Source organism: Perca fluviatilis, chromosome 5 (assembly GCF_010015445.1).
Source record: "Perca fluviatilis chromosome 5, GENO_Pfluv_1.0, whole genome shotgun sequence".
Classification (NCBI taxonomy): Eukaryota; Metazoa; Chordata; class Actinopteri; order Perciformes; family Percidae; genus Perca; species Perca fluviatilis.
This window is the reverse complement of record NC_053116.1, coordinates 18,272,918-18,295,087: the sequence shown is the minus strand read 5'-3', so window position 1 is coordinate 18,295,087 and position 22,170 is coordinate 18,272,918. Positions and strand designations below refer to the sequence as shown.

Genomic DNA, 22,170 nt, shown 5'->3' with positions numbered 1-22,170 from the left:
TTATTGTCCCTTGACAACTGAAACAGTTGCCCATTTTGAATTTAAAGAGATAACTGCTCTGTAATAACTCAAAGTGGAATCTGAACCTTGTGTCATCAGCCCATAAATGTTGTTGTTGCTGTACTCTCCTTCCCCCCAGTAACCCAATCCCCGGACATTTTTGGTGTTACTCCATAAACACAGCTCTTATATCTTTTGTTTCTTTTCTCATATTTATGCGAAGTACTCCATGGAACTGGTTGCTCACAAACCCACTCATTCATGTTTGGCAGATTCTTCACAAGGGGAAATCTGTATCCCATGCCCCATCCATTGGTACCTCTCCAGAGTACCCAGAAACAATGTTTGATGACAGGGGACAAATACATATAGTTTGACTCAACTCAATTCACTTCTGGTACCAGTACTTTTCTCAATTTCATTTTCCACTGCAGTTGGTACCCCCTCTGTGTAGGCCGTATTCTTAGCTTATCATCAAAACAACGGCATGCGGAACTGCCGTGACATCCTCTTCAGCGCGACACCACAGATCCTTTGTTCAGCAACCAAACAGAGGAACGTCTGAAATTCGTCAATTGTTCGGTGTAGTGTACGGCGTAGTTTTGCAGGCTGACATTTTTTTTAAATCTTGTTGAAGTGAATAAAATAATTCTGGTCGTTATTGATGGTAGCTTATCTTTTTAAAATGGCGAGTTTGTGCAGGATGTCCCGTGTCGTGCTAGTGACGATTCTCTTTGACCAATCAGTGGTTTGCAGTGTTTTAACTACACCTTCTAGCATCAGCTCGCTACGATCCTTGACCGAAGTGGTACCGCAAAAAGTACCAGGTATTATCCAAAACATTTGCTAATGGAAAACCAAAAAAAGAAGGGTTTCAAGCGAGTTGAGTTCAGTAGAGTCATGCAGTGCCATACCATGCAGTGGAGATGCAGCAATAGTGACAAACCAGTGAGAAAATGCAAAACAGCTCACACAACAGCTATAAAAAAAATTCAGAACTGTGCCTCATTGCCTGTTTGTGTCACACATGTAAATATTGCATAATTATTGCATAGTAATTGTTTTCCTTATTGATGGTGTACATTAGCGTGTCTAAATCATGTCTAACCTGCTGCTGATCGTGTTTTTCAGTTGGAGTTTGTCTGAACACGCTGGCGCTGCAGGTCTGAAATTACTGTCTGGATCTTTGCATCAATGATGGCGTGTGTCCCTGTTGATTTTGTATTTGTGAGAATGAGCATGTCTGTGTGTCTGAATAGGGGAGCTGTCCACTAGAGTGTATAAGCTAGTTTAGAAACAAGAGGACAGCAGTTTGCTGTAAGCTGCATACATTTGGACAAGGTTCCTTGTAGGGAAGTCTCATAAAGGCGTAATTATTTATGCTCATTTGCATTGCACACTTTTATTTGAAATGCTTGCAGTCTCTTGGGTTTTATGCTCTGCATTTTGAGACTGTTCCTCTGGAAAACCGAGAATAGGAGCTCTTTAAAAACATAGCCCTGACTTCAAATACACTGTGCCTATTAGCAGCAATTGTTGAACCTACTGGAAGTCTGGTATAGACCTCTTATTCTATTCAAAGCCTAAATTAGTTAATGGCATATACATGTTTAGCATCAGATCTATTTAATCTCCAGCTGTGTTTGATCAGATTCATCCTTGTCATTTATTCATCTTTGTTTTTCTTCTACTGAGCTCTGATGGTGGATTTAAAGCTACAGTGCATAGTTTCTGTCTCCCCCATGAGGAATTCTAAGTAATGACAACAACACTGTCGGCGCGTCCACATGATACAAGCCTTCCGTGATCGTGCATGCGCCCCCACCCCTCCTCCACACAGTTGCTAGTAGCCAAGGAGGACACAGAAGATTTAAAAAACACGATGACTCTTCAGAAGAGGTAATTATATTCACTCGAGTTTCTGCGTGCGAAAGTCGCCTGACGATACAATCTTCTGAACACAGCCATACTGAGAAATACAGAGAGAGTTGTGTGGAGCTGATAGTCTTAATTAGCCTTGTAGCAACTCATTTGGCAATGGCTTTAATGTAACGGACGTTACAAAAAGTTACGCACCAAAGCTTTAAATGTTATATTTGAAATGTAAATTGAGAAAAGTTTACATGTATCTCCACTGGATTATAATGAAAACTAAACCTAAACAAAAACCTGTTTGCGAATAAATTATTTACACGAGTGATTAACACAGTATAATGTAGTTGTAATTTATTAATGTATTTGTCAACAACTATCCTTGGGGCACCCATAAGTGGAGGCTGATGTATAAACAGAAAACAAAAAAATATATAGTAAATCACAGTTTATAATAATGTGAAATATGTCTTCATAAGAGAAGTTATAATTGTTGACAAATAATTATACATTAATTAACAGTTTAACATGTTCTTATAGCTGCATACAACTAATTATACTGTGTTATAACACCAGTATTACATGTTTGAATACTGCTTAAAAATGTAAAAAAAATTTTAATATGGGAATTTAAAGTAAATGTTAAGAAATTATTAAGAAGCATACATTCTTCCTGACTAATAGTCACATGTTAGCAGTGTTACCAGAAGAAGAAGGGATGGACATAAGGAGAAGAGTAGATGACCTTAAAGCCAAAAAAGCCACCAATATCATTTAATAATAATAATCATTTTAATAAGTTGTATGTATTTATTGTAGTTAGGTAATATTATTTATGGTAGTTAGGTATTATCTCTCTCTCTGATGAAGATTTGACACAACAAATACAATTAAATTGAATTAAGTGTCTCGTCATACAGTCCCTTACAGATTATTTGTGGCTATCGTGAGATTAGCTAAATAAATTACTCTTTTTACTCTGCTCTTGATAATGCAGACCAATTGAAATTCATTAGTAAACACTGACAGTGTGGATGTAGCCGAAACATGCAGCTATGGAAACATGCAATTCCAATAATTGGATGGTTTGTAAGTTTTTCAAATGCAACCCTGCAGGGGAATACATTAAAATGGAAGGGAGTACATTATAAGGCCTTGTAAACATCTCCTCATTTACAGATCCTGCTGTTTTAAGAGGTTAACAACAAGTAACAAGCTCTTAAGGTGCTGGCCTAACTGCAATAATATTTCTCTCTAGATTCAAGGTTTGTTGGTTTCAGGGGAGAATCAAATCTCTTTATTATCAATAAATGATTGTCAAAAAACACACACCTCATACCTAAACGTCACGGAAGGTCCATTTCCAAAGACTCCCAAAACGACACATATGACTGTTCTGGTTACTGTTGCAAGGTGGTGGTTTAATCATGTGACCGTAATCATGTGAGCATTCTGTTTAAAAAGGCTCAGTTTTAACGTGAAACTGAAGTAGTTAAAGGTGCTCTAAGTGATTTGACGTGTTTTTTAGGCTACAACATTTTTTGTCACATACAGCAAACATCTCCTCACTATCCGCTAGCTGCCTGTCCCCTGAACACACTATAAAAAAAATTTAATTAATTAATTAATTAACTAATTAAAGCATAAAGAGTGGTTGTCTTACCATAGTTTGGGCAGCAGACCTTGAGCCAGCAGACACAGGAGAGCACCGTGAGATTGGTCAGACTGCACAGTCCAAACAAAACACCACAGAAGGCATAGGCAATACAGGTCTTCTCATTAAACAGCCACCTGGATGGAGAGAGAAACAGAAGAGAACATTAATTTGTTACTGACTGATTTCTCTGCAAGATCCTTCTGGTGATTTACACCCAGTAGCTGAAATAGGTGATACATTTGCTGACCTTTCCCTGGGTCAAATACAACTGTAGTGAGCAGTGATGCATTTTGACCCAATCATGGCACATATGACATCTATCAGCTCGAGGGATTAGAGCAAGCAGGGAAGGCCACGGGATGAAGCAGGAGAAATATGAGGGACAAAGTGCCATGTATTTCAACGTTTCATCAACCATTTGAATGCTTTATTTGCGTTGCATTTTTTAAATATCTAATGGAGATATAATGCTCCTACAGGACTGACAACCCCACCCTTCAAAAGATTTTTTGGACTATCTACAATAATTGTTTTTAATTTTAAAATTTTCATTTCTTCTCATCCTCTTTATTCATGTAACTGTGTAATGAAGGATGTACGTTGAGAGTGAAAGGCGAAGGGAAGACAATGATATAAGAAGTAAAGACGTGAATGCGTTTTCCTCCATTTATAAACATTTATGTCAATCTAGAAAAAAGCTAATTATGATGAAATTGGTTATTGTGCTTTAAAAAGCTTCTGAAAGGCCTACAATCGCACAGAAGACCTCATTGAAATGGTGCCTTTCTCTGCTCCTACACAAAAAAATAAGTCCGTCTTTACACTGTAGTGATCTGGAGATATTGAATATGATATAAAATGTATTTTAGAAAGATTTTTTATTATATTAAGAGCAGGGTTGGGCATCGAGAACCGATTCCTACTTGGAATCGGTTAAAAAATTATGATTCCATTGGAATCGTTTCTTTATTGGAATCGTTTGGAGGATTTGGTTTCAAATCTGATCATGGGTTCCAAATTTAACATGCGCAAGTTTTGGTTTCCGTAGCGACCAGGTGCTTGTTGTGTTGCAGCCATGGAGCACAGTAAGCGGTGCAATAAGCATGTGACCCGTTTCAACTCCACCCCTCAAAGAATCGGAATTGAGAATCGATAAGAACCGGAATCGCAACATGGCATCATGACTTTGCGTAAACATACACGCCACTTTCCTAAATGGCGTGTTATTGTACGCATTTTCAGCTATCCACATGTATGTCTACGCTGTATACAGCAGATGTAAACACGCCCACCACGTGGCCTCGCCACGTTGCGTGTTATCGCGAGAACGCGATGTACTATGGCGAGAAGAACGTCACACAAAAAGGTTGGGTTCAGGAAAAGAACACAGGAAAAGGCTTTAGTAACTAAACAGTGACAAAAACATGGAAAATAACGACAAAAACATGCTTAGGAAAACAATAAACGGTTGGGTGTAGGAAAGAAACATTGGGTAAGGCTTGAAAAAAAACAAATAAAAAAATAAAAAAACTTGCCACACGCGGTACGCAAACCCAGCTCTCCTGGGTGAAAGTCCTGTGTTTTACCCATCTGCCACCATTTCTTTATACTACTCACTACGGAAGAATCGTTAAAATCCAAACGATGTCCAACCCTAATTAAGAGGACGACTGCACATGGTCTTAACCACCTTTACAAGGTGGGGTGCTCTTCATAAAATCTGATCAGCAATATGCAGAGGGAAAACCCCAAATCACACAGTACTGCTTGTAAAGCTTAAAGCTGCTGTGATCAATATTTTTTTAATACAATGTTTCAAGTGACTATGTGAAAGCAATGTGACCATTTGAAAGGGGTCGCTGTGGTGGTCACAGTCACACAATTGAAGGTTTAAGGTTGTACACACTCAGCAACAACACCACATGTTCAGTTATTTTTAGTTACCGTCACATTAATGGTACATTAAAGACATTAGTTTGTTTGGTTTAAAATTAATGTATTAGCACTGTCATGTTGCAATTTAATTTTGTATTAATTAATTTCTCTTTGCATTTAAGTTACCTGGCTGCAGTTCTCTTCCTGTTGAACAAAAGATGGGACATTTTATGCAGAGGCCCCAGTCTTGGACCTTTCCAAAAGATCTGATAGCAGTAGGGAATCAGGGTTTCTTCCTGCATGTTTGAGTTATTATCCATGTTGTCCTCCCCTCTGTTTATTGGTTTGGTCAGTGTGTATATATATGTGTGTCCCTCATGTCTCATTTGAAAGCTCTGTTAATTTAACATCTTGATTATGTTAGCCTAATTTTTTATCAGAGTTATGTTTTGTTGACCTTTTTAAGGGCCCTATAGCTCTTTGCCTTATCTGCTTGTGAATCTTTGTTTGGGGGGAAATAAACCCAACCTTTTGAACTTTAAACCTGTGTTCCTGTGTTTCTTGACTGCTTGGTCCACGACAGTCGCTCATAGTGTGGACCTGAACTCAAAATTGTCACCTGAATATGCAGATTTATAAATGTACTTTATTATCTGCTTAAATCTAAAAACAGTCAAATTCAGATTGTCTAATATTGATCTTTTATTTGTAATGTATTAGGTAATGTAAACTCCGGCTCAGGTTGTTATAACCCCCTGATTCTCCGAAAACAATGAATCCAATCCAAATTTATTTATAGAGCACATTTAAAAACAACAACAGTTGACCAAAGTGCTGAAGACATGACATTGGTATCCTTGATGGCAGCTACAGCCCTGCTTCTAGATAGATGAAAGAAGAAAGAGTGGTGATAACTTAAATGGCCACTTACATGTGAGTAAAGGCTGAGGAGCTAGCCAGTGGAAACAGGGTTATGGTCATGCCCAGGTCACTGATAGCCAGGTTAACCACAAAGAACTCTGCCGGCTTCAGGGAGGACTTCTTCCTATAGGCCACAAACATCAGGATACCATTTCCCACCACCGATAGCATCCCTAGGAGACAGAGTGGCAGGAAACTTGAACTTTGAACACACATTCTGACAGATAAAGGCTGTAAACCGAGAAAAACAAAATCACATTACTTACCAAAAATGGTGTAGATAGTTCCCATGAGGAAGTCAAGGTCTTTTGATATTCTGGACACAAGCAGAAATGTTTCAGAGGCATTTCCCATCTTGACCAAACATCGAAACAGATAGGGAGAGAAAAATTATTTACGTTAAAATTGTTGCTATTGTTCTTAAGTTTTCGCCTTCAGGCAGCAAAAAATGTAAAGCAAAACCAATTTCTTCATTTCAATTCAATTCAATTCAATTTTGAATTGGATTGAATTCAGATTTACATCCTGATACCCCAGACAGAACAAAACACAAAGTGACTTGTGGATCAGACCACAGCTACTGTTACAATGCCCCATAACCGAGTTGCAATGATAAACTCAGTTTAGCTTCACTTTACCAGCCTCATTAGTACTGCTTTCACAATGACAGAGCCCACATTGGATGTATGCTGCTGAGGTTTTCTCCCACAGTGATGTAGCCTATATCTCTTACTACCAGGTACAACTTGAGATAATGCATAATAACCCGCATCACATCACACAGCACTTCCTGTCACTTGTTAGCTCTATCACCAATTGTTTTGTGAGTGGTGACATAACAAACCATGAGGGATGTTTACAATATCTCCACCTCCTTCTCTTTTTTAAATTTGGAAGCTATAAACAGTCTCATCAAAGTGCAGAGGCTGCTCCCATGTACAAATCCAATACCATCCTTCACTTCAAATTGAGTCATTTGCATACACAGTATGGCCTGCGGTCAATGCAGTTTTCATTGTGGCCGAGGCAAGTTGCTGAGGCAATCTTTTTTTAAAGGAATTCATGGGTGGAGATAACATGTAAATGTATTCATAGCATTTCTATTTACTCAATGACTTCACCTCTACTTACATATTAAAGGGAGCCAACAAAAGGAAGAGACACATTAAATCACCTGAGGGTTCAGAGTGTAGCTGCTTGTAGATAAATCCCTATTACACAAAACTCAGGAGATCATCTTCAAAGAGAACCAGAGGTGAGGAAATTATTTTAATATTTTCCTATATGGACCTTCTATTACAATTTGATGTGGCCTCCGTGCACAGGTTTCTGTGCAAATGCAAGTATTTGCTTGCATTGTCCTTGTATATGTCCTCAACAAAGCTGCGGAGGAAAGTCTGGCTAGTCCACACAACATTCCGAGATGGGAGAAAAACGTGCTTTGGTTTATTGGCATTTCTTAAAACCAATCACAATTCTCTTGGGCGGTGCTAAGCAACGGACAGAGCCACGGTGTTGCTGCAAAATAGCCTCAGGAAGAAACTTGTTTTGGTGGAACGTGTACTTTCAAAGGTTGTTTTAGTTGTGCAACAGAAAACTCAGATTGGACAGATAGCCTAGCTAGCTGTCTGGATTTACCCTCTGAGGAGCAGTTAACAATAGTCCTCTTAAATTGACCAGAGTTTAAAATAACAACACAAAGAAAGCAGAAGGTAAAGGACATCCTGCCGAAAAGAGTGACATCCTGCGGAATTTCTGGCAGTACCGTAGCAATCCTGTAAGTGGAACGTCGTGTATATAGACTATACAAAGAATACACAAGTAGTACAAGTAGTGATGGAAGTGTCAATATAATGAGAAATACATCCTATGCAAGAATACTTATAATACACCAAATTTAAGGCTAACAGTACCTTTAACTCTCTTAACTTTTACCATTCATTCTCTATGGTAACTCTTAAAGTGATGGTTCGGAGTAATTCACCCTAGGGTCCTTTGCACCATGACCTCGAGCCAAACACCTCCCCAGAAGCTTTTTTTACCTGGGTCGAACATTGGGAGAGTTAGCTAGAGTAGCGTTATCAGCTGAATAGCTTAGCGCAGGGGCTAATGGACCCACGTTTGTATCTTGTAAGTTACCCCACTAATAATGCCTGAAATGATACCAAACGTCTACAAGTAGTACAAATAGGTTATGCTCTCATAAAACGATGGATTGGAAAGTTTGTAAAAGTACCCAGAAGTTTATGAACCACTTGCCTGCTCTCTTCAGCTCTCTGTTGCTGCTGCTGCTGCTACCTGCAGTTAGACGCGAGTGCTTAGGGCCGTCTACAAATTACTACACCGAAAGAGATACAACAAAAATATTTATTAATTTAATGATTAAATAAGGTAATGTCTCCAAACTTACCTCAATTATAACTTGTCTCCTGCTAGTTATACTACAGCACTTACTTTAAAAAAGTTAAATTAAAAATATTTTTGTTGCATCTCTTTTTCGGTGGCTAATTTAGAGCGATACTTAACTAAAACACGTACAGCGAAGCCAGCGAAGGCAAGTGTTATTTACATAAACTTCTGGTGTGCTTTACAAACTTCAATCCACGCAGTTTTATGAACAACTTTTGCCTATGGGCGCGTATCATTCGGGCATTAACCAGTGGGGTAACCTACAAATACTAACGATATTTGCGCTTAATCAGCTGATAACGCTACTTAACTTTCTCTATGTCGAACCAGGTAACTTTAAAGTGTTTGTGCAGATCATCAGGCAATTACATCTCCGAACAAACATGAAAGGTAATGATCGACAGTGAAGGTAAAGGTACTGTTAACTTAAAAGGTGTGTCGCATGTTCTTACGCCAGGATATATTTCTATAATATTTTACTCCATCACTACTTATTTTTTATAAATATTCTTAACTTATAGTCGACGTTCCACTAAAAAGTTATGCATTACGCCAGAAATGCTCTTCGAGGATCTGCCTATATCAGTACAAACAGAAAGAGAGGGCAAACTTGTCAAGGAGAGTGAAGGAGACAGAGACTGGTGTAAATGAATAGGAGGCTGGAATGAATAAGCGAGGACAAATGAAGGATGATGGAAATAATGTAACTAAAACTGTCAGAAGTCGGGATTGAAAGCAGAATGATGGTGATTACTCATAAGCCGAATGGGACAAAGGGACAATGTCAAAATTCAGTAAAACTGAAATCATCCACACTTATCAATGAATACCCTTAGGAAATGCAAGGTGAGAGTAAAATTGGGAAACAGATAACTGTAGTGATATTTACACATACGCTAATCCCTTGAGTCTCCAATGCTACAGTACACAGACTAGACACCAACTTCACTGTCAGTATATATATGTAATATATTAGTATACAACATATTAGCTGCATGATTGTGTAACTCACACTATGTAGTTCTTTTTAAAAATTATATTTGGATTAACTTTTTAGAAAGGCCTGACCAAGGACTGGGGTTGTAAATTAGCCAACTGGCTAGAAACCTTTTATGCAACACATCTACTCACATTGTTATGGCTTGATTATGATAATCGTATGTAATAATGTGCGCTGCATTGTCCTTGATAAATAAACAAATAAAAAAAACAAAAAGACTGATCTTCTTCTATCACAACAAAAGCAGCTGCCTTCTTATTTTTCCATCCTCCTCCTCAGTGTTTATGGAGCAATGGAATCAAACTGGCAAAACCCATATTTTAATTTACAGGGTTCCAGGTTGGGAGTTGTAGTGTTAAGCAGCAGTCGATGAATCACAGTTGGAGCTAGTAAAAAATAATGATTTATATCAGAACTTTAGCTCACCATTAAGATCCACAGCAAGGAACTAAATAAATCACATTTATCTGAGCACACTGCTACATGAACAATGAACAGAGGTAAAACAGCAAAATAATAATGTTATCAAAATAAGGAAATATGCAGTAAATAGTTTCCAAAATGGCTTATTTACAGTTTTTTTCGATTGCTAAACGACAGTGGGCACAACTGGAGTCACATGTGCAAAACTCTAACTACAGTCTGCACAGCAGCAGTTCATGTGGACCAAACTCTAGTTCATTTTTCATTGCTTGAACACAGTTTTCAAAACTCTACACACTTATCCCATGACTTTAACCACAACGTGCAAAACACTGTCGATTTACAGCACTTTGTTCAAATGCTAACACACTGCTGTCAAAACTGTAAACCACACATTCAAAACAGAATAGATTTCAGTCTGGTGCCTATCAAACACTGCTGATTGCAGTTTTAGCTGAAAGCCTAAGCAGGTGTCTTGTTTTAGACTAGTTAGTGAACATATACGGTATTTATACAGAGAAAGCTCAGAAAGTCTTTTTTTGTATACAAACACCAAATAAGAATGAAACAATCATACACTGTACTGTTTGAGAGAAACGGGTAAAAGAGCAAAGATACCAATATGTCCAGGTAAGATGTCTGAGGTTATGTACACAGCTATAAAAAAAAGTGAAAAACACAATATCTTTACAATAGTAAAACTGCGTTCTTACTGTTTTTCAGAAAGTAATGGAGGTGAAAGCAATAGAAACACCACATTCATTTGTATTTAGAGATGATGCAGACATCCAATGTGATGAAGAAAACTTGCCACATGATGCTGGAGAGAGGCAGGATTAGTCACACTATTCGTTGGTACTGTTATGTACCTTTAGTTTTTTTCCCCAGTAATTCCATAAATTACTAGAGACAAAATACTTTATTGAAGAAAACTGCTGATTTTCATTCCTTCTTGTTTACCTTATGTAAAAATTGGTATGCTATACAATCTATATTTTTTCCTTAAATAAACTGTTGAGTAGTGTCAAGTCACTCAAATTTTTCAAACTGTAAAGATGAGAAAGTTTGTAATTTCTGTATTGGTGTTTGATGCTAGTGTTTTTACCCTCAGTGTGTTCTGAGTGACAGTGTGTGTTATCTCAGTGAGGCCTGTGCATACTGTTTGAGACGTGTGTTAAGAGTTGTGTTGCTTTGAATGAGTTTTGCAGGTGATGTGAACTGTTTAGCTCAGGTGACTGTAGGTAGTGCAGACTGTAGTTTGAGTTTTGCACATGTGACTCCAGATGTGCCCATGTCGTTTAGCAATCGAAAAAAACTGTAATTCAATTGTACCCATGCATCATATGAAAATCATTAAAGATCATCACATTTTCCGATACTAAAGTTCTGGTCAATGATGAACACTGGTTGCAGAATATTCCAAGCACACCATAAAAAATACATGCACGCACGCACGCACGCACGCACGCACGCACGCACGCACGCACAGCTTTAAGAACACAGAAAGCTGGAGTTTTATTATACTGGCACACATTTTGACTACAAATCTCATAAATTAATTCACTCATCCACCTTTTTCTCTGCTACATTAAGCCAAGATACTGTGTGTGATTATGTAAATGTAATGCTTATCATCCCATTCATTTCCGCAAGGCATCACTCATCATATCTGTTATTCATCAGAAGCACTTTTTCCAGTATGCAGATAGACACAAAGTAAGCATAATGCTAGTTAGAGTGCAGTCAGGGGGAACAATGACAGATCAGTTCCATGATAATTTGAAATAAAGTAGAAGAGACACACATTTTAAATCTGTTTATATCTGTGGAATAGTGTTTTCTCATATCTTCAACTGTCATAAATCTGTAGTGTATAATTTCTGGTGCACATTTTTGTAAAAAGACAGAAAGAGAAGAAAAAAGAGATATTCAAGGAATTATATAATTATGTATGTCTAGGAAGATATATATTAGTAGCTGCTGCATAGCCGGGAAAAGCAAAAAGATTCACAATGGTTACTGCAAGTAATATAAAGAATATATTTGGTATATAATACCACTATGAAAATGTCTGTGCATATTAAATTAGATTTTAAGACATAACATTTTGAGCCTGAAATCAAGTGGTTTCAGAGGTGGAAGACCCAGACAGCAAACAGAAGTTTATCCTCACTAATGATGTGTGTTTTAGAAACAACCAATAGGGCCTGACTAAAGGCCCTCAGGCTCATTAAGAACCAACAAATCCAAAATGTAACCTGGCCTGTACCGCTTTGAATGTTATCGGTGATATCTTAACATAATTTTTTAAAGGTTCACAGGCAAGGATAGATGTAACATGATCCCGGCTGTCAGATTACGATGAAGCTGAGTTTCTGCATATTGAATTATCTGGAGCTGGGAAATGGTTTTCTGAATCCCGATTGCAGGTGTTATGTTATTCCAGCTGTGATAAAATATCGTCCTGGATCACTTTTTAAGGTCGACAAATGATAGAAAAGACTGAATTTTGATCTAAAGTGTGTACTGTAAACACAAACACACACTCCAATATTACAGTGTGAAAACAAGTTACTCTATTTATAGTCTAAACCTTGTGTCAGTAACCTAAACTGCATGATATAAGATCCAGCCCTCTGGAGGGGGGAACACACATTACCCGCAACTGAGCCTGATTTTCTCTGGATGGATGGATGGATGGATGGATGGATGGATGGATGGATGGATGGATAGATAGATAGATAGATAGATAGATAGATAGATAGATAGATAGATAGATACTTTATTGATCCCCAACATAAGCATGCTCTACACTATGACAGGGAAGACAGGAAATATTTTTTTCCCACAGTGCTATGAAAGAAAAATGGGCAAAAAAAAAAATAGAACAGAAACGACCAGAAAGGGATGTATCTTCAAGAGCTGAGATTATACAGTGTAAGCCAATTCTATTAAATAACCATGATTATGTAAACAGGGCATGAGTGATTATCTTGTTTCCCCCAGATATTACTGATGAAAGAGATACAGAAGAATGAGAATCCCTCTCTCACACGTTTTTATTTTCCTCCTCAATCTTGTGTCCCTTACCCTTCTACGATCAAGACTCATCACTCCTTTACAGTAGGACATACAGGTAGTACCCTTCACAGGAAGTCATATCAGTTTTTAAAAGTGACACAAGCTCACTGTGAACAGCAAATCACTGGAAGAATTTAAAAAACAGTGGGAGAATCAAAAATATGAGTATAATGAATATCATAACTCAGTGGTAGTTTCTAACTTGGCAGTTAGCATCAGTAGTATACTATGTTGGCTGTGAGTCAAATTCCAGGTATGGTCTCAGTTCTGACAGGGCCCCTTCATTATTAACACGTGTCTATTTTTGATGATGGAGTGGAATATAAACTGGAAAATAAACTGCTCCAAATGGCCTCCATTATGGCTCGCTCCCTTCATTCCTCAACCTCCTGTCACTTCCTGCTAGTTGCTACTTGGTGAGCGAGAGAACGAAAGTGAGGAAAAGTGAAAATGCTTTTAGATCCACCCCATCTCTCTTCTTCCCCTCCACTGTCTCATGTCCTCATATTTCATCCTCATGGTCTCCCTCAGGGTATTCATTCATTTGTTGAATGAATAAATCCTTTATTTAATTTTTCAGAAACACAGGTTGTTAGGCCACATTTCACCAAATTAGTTTAAATTGTTCAATCCATTTAAAGCCTTTGTATCTATTTAATGATTTAGATTGAAATACCATACCCTAAAACCATCAAAGTGTCCACATCTCTAAAACACACATTCTCACTTGAGTAGTGCCAGTCTACGTGCTGTATTTCTTTATTTTGAAATGTTTTGGTTTGTTAAATTGCACCAGTGGCATTTCATTTCATATACAGTATCTTCCATACAGTATGAAACATGCAGAATTACTTACTATGGTAAAGAAAAAAGAAACGTTCCTATAGTTTTAAATGTACAGTGGTATTCAATAATTCTGGACAAAATAACACTTTAATAGGTCAGTGTAATGTGAATATGACAGATTTTCATTTGTGCATAATAAAATGATTTACAGTTTTTTCCGATTGCTAAACGACAGTGGGCACAACTGGAGTCACGTGCAAAACTCAAACTACAGTCTGCACTACCAACAGTCACCTGAGCTAAACAGTTCACATCACCTGCAAAACTCATTCAAAGCAACACAACTCTTAACACACGTCTCAAACAGTATGCACAGGCCTCACTGAGATAACACACACTGTCACTCAGAACACACTGAGGGTAAAAACACTAGCATCAAACACCAATACAGAAATTACAAACTTTCTCATCTTTACAGTTTGAACAATTTGAGTGACTTGACACTACTCAACAGTTTATTTAAGGAAAAAATATAGATTGTATAGCATACCAATTTTTACATAAGGTAAATAAGAAGGAATGAAAATCAGCAGTTTTCTTCAATAAAGTATTTTGTCTCTAGTAATTTATGGAATTACTGGGGAAAAAAAACTAAAGGTACATACGTAACAGTACCAACGAATAGTGTGACTAATCCTGCTTCTCTCCAGCATCATGTGGCAAGTTTTCTTCATCACATTGGATATCTGCATCATCTCTAAATACAAATGAATGTGGTGTTTCTATTGCTTTCACCTCCATTACTTTCTGAAAAACAGTAAGAACGCGGTTTTACTATTGTAAAGATATAATGTTTTTCACTTTTTTTTATAGCTGTGTATATAACCTCAGACATCTTACCTGGACATATTGGTATCTTTGCTCTTTTACCTGTTTCTCTCAAACAGTACAGTGTATAATTGTTTCATTCTTATTTGGTGTTTGTATTACAAAAAAGACTTTCTGAGCTTTCTCTGTATAAATACCATATATGTTAACTAACTAGTCTAAAACAAGACACCTGCTTAGGCTTTCAGCTAAAATTGCAATCAGCAGTGTTTGATAGGCACCAGACTGAAATCTATTCTGTTTTGAATGTGTGGTTAACAGTTTTGACAGCAGTGTGTTAGCATTTGAACAAAGTGCTGTAAATCTACAGTGTTGTGCACATTGTGGTTAAAGTCATGGGATAAGTGTGTAGAGTTTTGAAAACTGTGTTCAAGCAATGAAAAACGAACTAGAGATTGGTCCACATGAACTGCTGCTGTGCAGGCTGTAGTTAGCGTTTTGCACATGTGACTCCAGTTGTGCCCACTGTCGTTTAGCAATCGAAAAAAACTGTAATACATGCATTAGCAACCTTTCCAAGTGGAAACATATCAACATGTCTCTGTACAGGCTGTTCTCATGAACCACTACGTACATATACGTAGCTATGAAAAGTTAAGCACTGAAATTTGTAAGCATTCCACATTATTTTCTCTTTATGCACCACAATGACTGCTGCTGTTTGATATCATATGGACCTGTTAATGAGAACACATTGCTCTGTAATCACTTAAAAGTGCAGATGAATCCTGGAAGACAAGCACCTGTTCCCTGGGACACTTAACAATTGCTGACAGGCCTTCTATAATTCACCTCAAGAAAAGAAGTGGCAATATTCTGCCTGTCAATCTCATGAACACTAATGTAGTAAAATCAATCCTTGCCTCAGAGGTTAAACAGGTAGAAAATGACAGGACAAAATGGGCCTTAAATTATTGAAGAGTGAGGTGTCACTGCAGTTCCCTCTCAGTCAGTATAAAAGGGAGATGGAGATGATTGTGGTTATACTGTATAACATACTGTAAACTGTCCGTACATCTTCAGGGCCCCCCTACCTGCCTGCTCGCCTCTCATTGAAAATGAATTACGAGGAAGACCTTTATACAGTAGTTTATATCGTCCCTTCATTTATCCCTGCTCCAATGTCCAAACACTCCTCTCCATCTTCCAGTCATACAGCCATGATCCAACAACTCTCCTTTTAATCTAAACATTTACTCAGGTTCATGCAAATTACATATGTTGCAGTAGTCTCTTGCATTCCCACATGCCCTGTCTCATTATCATTTATACATCCATCTGTTCACCTCTTCGCATCTTAGCAAAATGCTCAAACATAGACATTATCTCTTGGTTTGCCTTTAACATTAAGAGCGACTCAAATCCCTCATCCCTCACTCATCTGTTCAACTCAAGCTCAGCTGCCTCTCCAAACACAAGCCTTCAACATTTCCATATCTCATAGAGGGATTTAGCTTTGTGACAAACAGACCGATGATATGTATATATGCGTGTCAAACATACAGGTTGCACTTGGGCTTCATTACTCAAAGGAATCAGCCAAGGTTTTAATTATTTATTTGGAAAAATGTTCAGGGTTCAAGCTACATCATGCAGGACTTTTGTTCTCTTTGTGTGCTAAAGACTTTGGGGTGAAAGGACAACACACCTTCCTCCTCCATATATTATCTGCTACACTGCATGTATGTATGTATGAATGTATGTATGTATGACAGTATGTATGTATGTACTGTATGTACTGTATGTCTCTGCCTTATCCTTCCCATTTGCTAACAATTTCCTGCTCTCTCCATTCTTTTTCAGCTTCTCTCTGTAGGAGCTTTTAGAAGTGCAATGTTGTATGTATATAATTTCCGGTGTTAACATTTAAATAGGGCAATTTAAGTATGATGACTGCATGAAATACGGAGAAGGGAAAACATTTCACTTTGATAGGTAATTTTCATGTTCAGCATGTGTCACAAACAACAAGCAGGTGTTTGATAAATTGCTAACCTCAAACCTGAATCTCATAACATGCAGAGAGAAGTGCATACACTCGATCAACAGGGGAAATTTGCTTCTGTTCATGTCTCAAAAATATGTTAACAGTTCCAGAAATGAAATAATAAAAAAAAAAAAAAATCAAATTTCAACTGTGGGTTCAAAGCAAGGTTTAGTTTTTTCTTGTATCTTTTTGTATCCTAGTCCCCTAATTGTAGTGCAGAAGTTTTCATGTTTGTTGTTAATCCTCAAATCTCGTCTGAAATCCACTGTTCAGCTTTTTGTGCATGTTGCTCTCAGCTCTGCAAAGCTGTATCGCAAACTGTATTCAGCATCTTTGGTTTATCTGATTATGTACTGAAGATGAGCAGTAAAATAAACAATACACTTCAGCACACTTGTTTTCCCTACAAAGAACACAATCTAAAAATACAGCTAAATAGGCTGCTGATTGCTCATCCTATGGGGACTTCTCTAATTCTGTTGTTATATATATTTAAAGATAGACTTGTTGCTGTCAAATATGTTTTGATGCAAATGTAAATGCTGCATGGATTATGTTCAGTGACAACGTTGTTGAAGGAAGTGTTACTTTTTTTAACTGCACACAAGACATAGGGAGGTGGTCGGTGGTGAATGGTGGGAGTACAAAGGGCCCACCAGAGAAGTTAGCCTTCAGGGCTTTCTGCCAGAAAGGGTTTATTTTAACCCAAACCACTATCTTTTTAGTCAACGTAACCAAGTAGTTTTGTTTTTTAAGAATTATCCTGGGAGAAAAGGCTTTCTAGCAGAAAGCCCTGACAGCCAACTTCTCCCATGTGTGTTTGTAGTCATTATCCTTGAATTTGTTGTGCTTTTTCCAACACTATTTTCAGTTTTACAATAGCTTCTAGTACAAACTTCAGAGGCCAACTCCTTTCTTCAACCTTTACTGGAAGTGTGTTAAGCTCGCTAGCCGTGCACGTACATCCCACCCACAAAGTGCGTCACAAGATCTCTATTTGATACAAATGTATCTGATATTTCAGCTATTACAAAATACAATCTATGGGCATAAACAGTCATCTATCAGTCTCTAAAGAAAGAAGAAACCGAGCAGAAATGCGGATAATCTATTCCTAAACTTGTGTCTTTTTGTGCATTTGTAGGTGAATGATGATAAGTGTGGAGCTATGTAAGTCCATCTGACTCCTCCATGCCCTGCCGTTGCCCTGCCTGAGGACTCCCACGAGGCCAACAGAGGGTTCCATGTGGGAAACAAAGAGATCCAGTAGCTAAGCCAGACCTTTACTCTCTCCACAGGACCTGCCTGCTGCTGTGACTGCAGGATACCTGACAGAGATGGATGGGTTAAAAGATATGTGTTGGCACAAAACAAGCTCTAATACACTGTATGTGTAATGTGTATATACTGTATCAGTGTGATATAAAACGTAATGACAGCATTGTGTTTCAGAAGGATTTTCATCGTGTTGTTGGTATGCAGTGACAATGTGACCTACCGACAGGTAATGTTAAAAGTCCACATCCACTCAAAAATGGGTTTCTTATTGTTCTTTCACTTGAGAATTCAACTTTGACTGTGCAAAATGTAATACTAGAAGAAACTAGTTTTCACATTCATCTGATGACGGGGGAAATCTGAATTTAAGATGTGTACATACTCAATGATTATGTGACATCACAATAATTTGAATGCCAATCTGAAACCTCTAGTGCACATAGACTGAGAATAGACTTTTCAGTGAAGTAGGACACATTGTGTCCAGTAGTTAAACCTTTGAAATTAACAATATTTGCATATTCCTATATTCTGGATTTTTGAGGACTAAATGTAATTTCAAGAATTTGTAACTAATCAACTTTTTTTGTGTGGAAAACATTATTATTCAAAGCAAAATATTTTGAAATGAATTAAAACATCTGGAGGGTATCTTTATATTTTTATAAATATATTTTTTTACAAGAGTGAAGTTAGACGGCATTGGCATGTGTTAGAAAAAAAATCTAAGACATGTTTCTTAAATTGATGAGGAAGGAGTGAGGCTTGGTCCAATGAAGAATTAACAAAAGGTTTAATAAACAAAATGATGAAATTGCACTCTGCAGTGGACTGAAAACATGCTTCCCCCTTGTGGGGTCACATTTAACAGTCCCAAACATTTCTCAGTATCACAATTATTTTCCCTTGAAGTCATGGGCGGTTCCTCAAATGAAAACTCTCTCTATTGGTCTGTTGCCCCCCAAGACAAGGCGCACCTCTGAATTCTCAGGTTACTCCTGGTCAAGATGAAAGGTTTGTAACGTGTGATTGTCAATCCCCCTCTAGCTTACAGAAATACACATTCATTTGTCCTAATCTCGTCTTCGCCTGCAGGGGGGTTGGCCCCAAGAAGGCTGGGAGAGTAGGTATCTTTCCTGTGAAGACAATGAGTCTTTTCCAGAATGCTAAATGACAGACACGACCTAATCAACACAACAACACTCTGCCGCTTGCAAGCTGCAAAGTAAATCTGTGAATACCTCAAAACATAAAAGTACATTGGTATCAAATATCGTAATAGTAAAATATAACTTTGTTTTCCCTTTTTAAAACTCAACACATGTCTGGAAAGGTGCAAGTCAACAAAACTACAAAATTGTTAGTGGTAATTGCAAAGTGAATATGGAGAAAGTCAACCTAACTCAGAGGGTTTTACAATCGGAACAACATACAACACCCTCTTACCATAGACTTGTAACTTGGATAAGGAAAATCTCCCAACTAAAAAGGGAGAAACCTCAGGAAGAGCAACAGAGCATCCTTCTTCCAGGATGAGAGACATGCATGTTGGCATATGCAAATGATGGAAATAGCTAAATTACAATACTAGCTAAGTGCATATACAGCAAAGGATATATTGCTCACTACTCTGTCTCTCACACTGACTACAGCTTCAAATCGTTCTTGCCTCCCATTCTCATCTCATGGCCACCACTAATCCTTCCAGAAGAGCTTTTTGCACCACACAAAATTCTCCCAAATATACATTTTTGAGTTGGGAAACTGCAGTTTAGATGAAAAAAGGTTGGCTGCATTTAGTTTGTTGGATGTAGTATGCCTCAGACCAATTCTACCATTCCTACAGCAGAAACATGGTCAGAAAATCTCAGATGGGCTTTCCAGCTGCATCACGCTGTCCTGCAGTGGCACAAAGCAAAACCACAGTTTGTTTAAGTTTCAATGATTTATATACACTTAACCCTCACTTGTCTTAATCAAATGACATAAGCCAATTGCCATGACATCACACATGTATGTGCATCCAAAGAGCAGCTGTTGGAGCAGCGATAATCAATAAACAGGGTCGGCGTGGAGAACTAAAATGCACCATGACTGCAGCTCATGGGAAAACTATGACTGAGGTTGGTGATCTTCTAAGTAGCCCCACATAGAGTAGAAAACAGAAAGAGAAGGTAAGAAAAGAAAGAAAGACAAGAAGGTTATGACAGCTTGTCTGTGCTCCTGTTTGGTACGTGGCTGACGGTAGCCCATCTAGGGCTCTTATTCTCTTGTCTTGCACGCTAAGACCTCAGAGAAAACTAAGCTCTCTCAACCTGGGTTCCACTACTGACAGTATATAAACAACACTGATGTACTGTAGCAGCCTGCCAAGGTAAGATTAGCTTGGCAAGTTCAACAGTTAGACGAGAGTGAGCCAAGTCAAGAGACAGGTGCAGGACCTCCGAGGGCAGACAGACAGAGGGACAGACACACTCACACGCACACTGTTAGACAGCAGGCACTTGCAATATTGTAAGAGTCTGTTGCGAGTCCTGTTGCGATGTATCTATCATCTTCCATTCAGAATTTGGGATCCATGAACGACTTGTTACTAATCAAAAGCACGTCTCATTACTAATCAGATATGTGGCTAAGGGATTGTTTACTTGTCATGGTCTTTTTGCCGATGAAATGTGGATCTATTAACTTTGAGTACCTGAACAATATTTGCTCTTGTTTGCTCATACGCTGCTATGATGCAGCAGTCACAGCAGGCCTTACTTACCCTCAATACTTTCATATTATGCAAGTGTGAATAAATAGATTTACATATTGGCCGTGTCTCATAAACCTTTTCAGTACACAATGATGGCTTACAAAGCATTTGTATGTTTTATATGCTATTTTCTTGTTGATTTTGAGTTGAAATATATAGCTGTTTTCAAATAATATAGCTCAATCACTCACATAAAAAAGCTGGGTCACCACAGCTGAGACCTTACAAAAGCAACTCCAGGGCATACTATTTCCCAGACACCACTGACTCAGGCAGTTAAATGGATTTATGTAAGGGCCTCTTGATCTTCATCAAAAATGAATACAGATAGCAGCAAGGCAAGGCAACTTTATTTATATAGCACATTTTAGCAACAAGGCAATTCAAAGATTATTTTCTTGATTCATCAATTAAATGTTTGGTCTATAAATTGTAAGAAAACAGTAAAACATGCATGCCATAATTTCATTTTCATTTTCCATTTCACTTCCATTCTCATGTGTTTTTTCTGAAATATGTATCATTACAGTAGAGGGATACAGCTACATGAACTGAATATATTCTAGATTGTTATTGAAATTGTGACTTTTAATTTTAGGAAGTGGCCATAACAATTTTGTGAGCATATACTTAGACACACATTGACAGACACACAAGCGCATTGATTAACCGGGCACTCAAACTGTGACAGACATGATGAGTGGAAGAGCAGAAGTATTTTGAGGTGGAACAGGATACTTAAATGTCATTTCATTCGAGTGTCTCTTTTGTGGGAGAACTATTGGTCTTGACAATCTCTCTAAAGACTTCTGACCTTCACAGACATAAAACAATCATCACGCACTCAAGAGTGTTACCCAAGATTGTTTAATCCCCCAAATCTCTCTCTCAATTTCTCTAAGTGCTGTATGTGATGGAAAACCAAAACTATGAGCTAAAAGAGCTTAACGTTCAAAAACTGCAGTTTGGTGTTGATTCTCTGTGGTTTGACAAAATGAGTCACCCCTTTCACATTAGCCTACATAGAGCTATTTGATTGTCAATATCACAAATATTGTCTAATGCAGGTTTAAGAAAACATTGCATTTTTACACTAACCACAAAGTACAGCTGAAGCTGACACTGATGGCATTCGTTTTGCAGGTAATTAGTCATAAACCAAACAAATTGATGAAAGGTTGGGGGATTAGCAGGATTTGGTAGGATTCATCCTTTAAAGCTACAGACACAGCTCC

The 22,170-nt window shown here is 37.9% G+C and overlaps 1 protein-coding gene across 2 annotated transcripts in view; it reads right to left on the bottom strand.

Moving 5' to 3' along the window:
- opn7b (opsin 7, group member b) overlaps positions 1 to 22,170 on the bottom strand; it is a 44,442-nt gene that overhangs the window by 5,246 nt on the left and 17,026 nt on the right. For both annotated transcript variants that reach the window (XM_039799290.1, XM_039799291.1), the window contains exons 2-4: positions 6,592 to 6,679; positions 6,336 to 6,498; positions 3,536 to 3,663 (exon numbers count right to left, since the gene is read on the bottom strand). In XM_039799290.1, the coding sequence (XP_039655224.1) occupies positions 3,536 to 3,663; positions 6,336 to 6,498; positions 6,592 to 6,679 (379 nt within the window). The remainder of the gene's footprint in view (positions 1 to 3,535; positions 3,664 to 6,335; positions 6,499 to 6,591; positions 6,680 to 22,170) is intronic.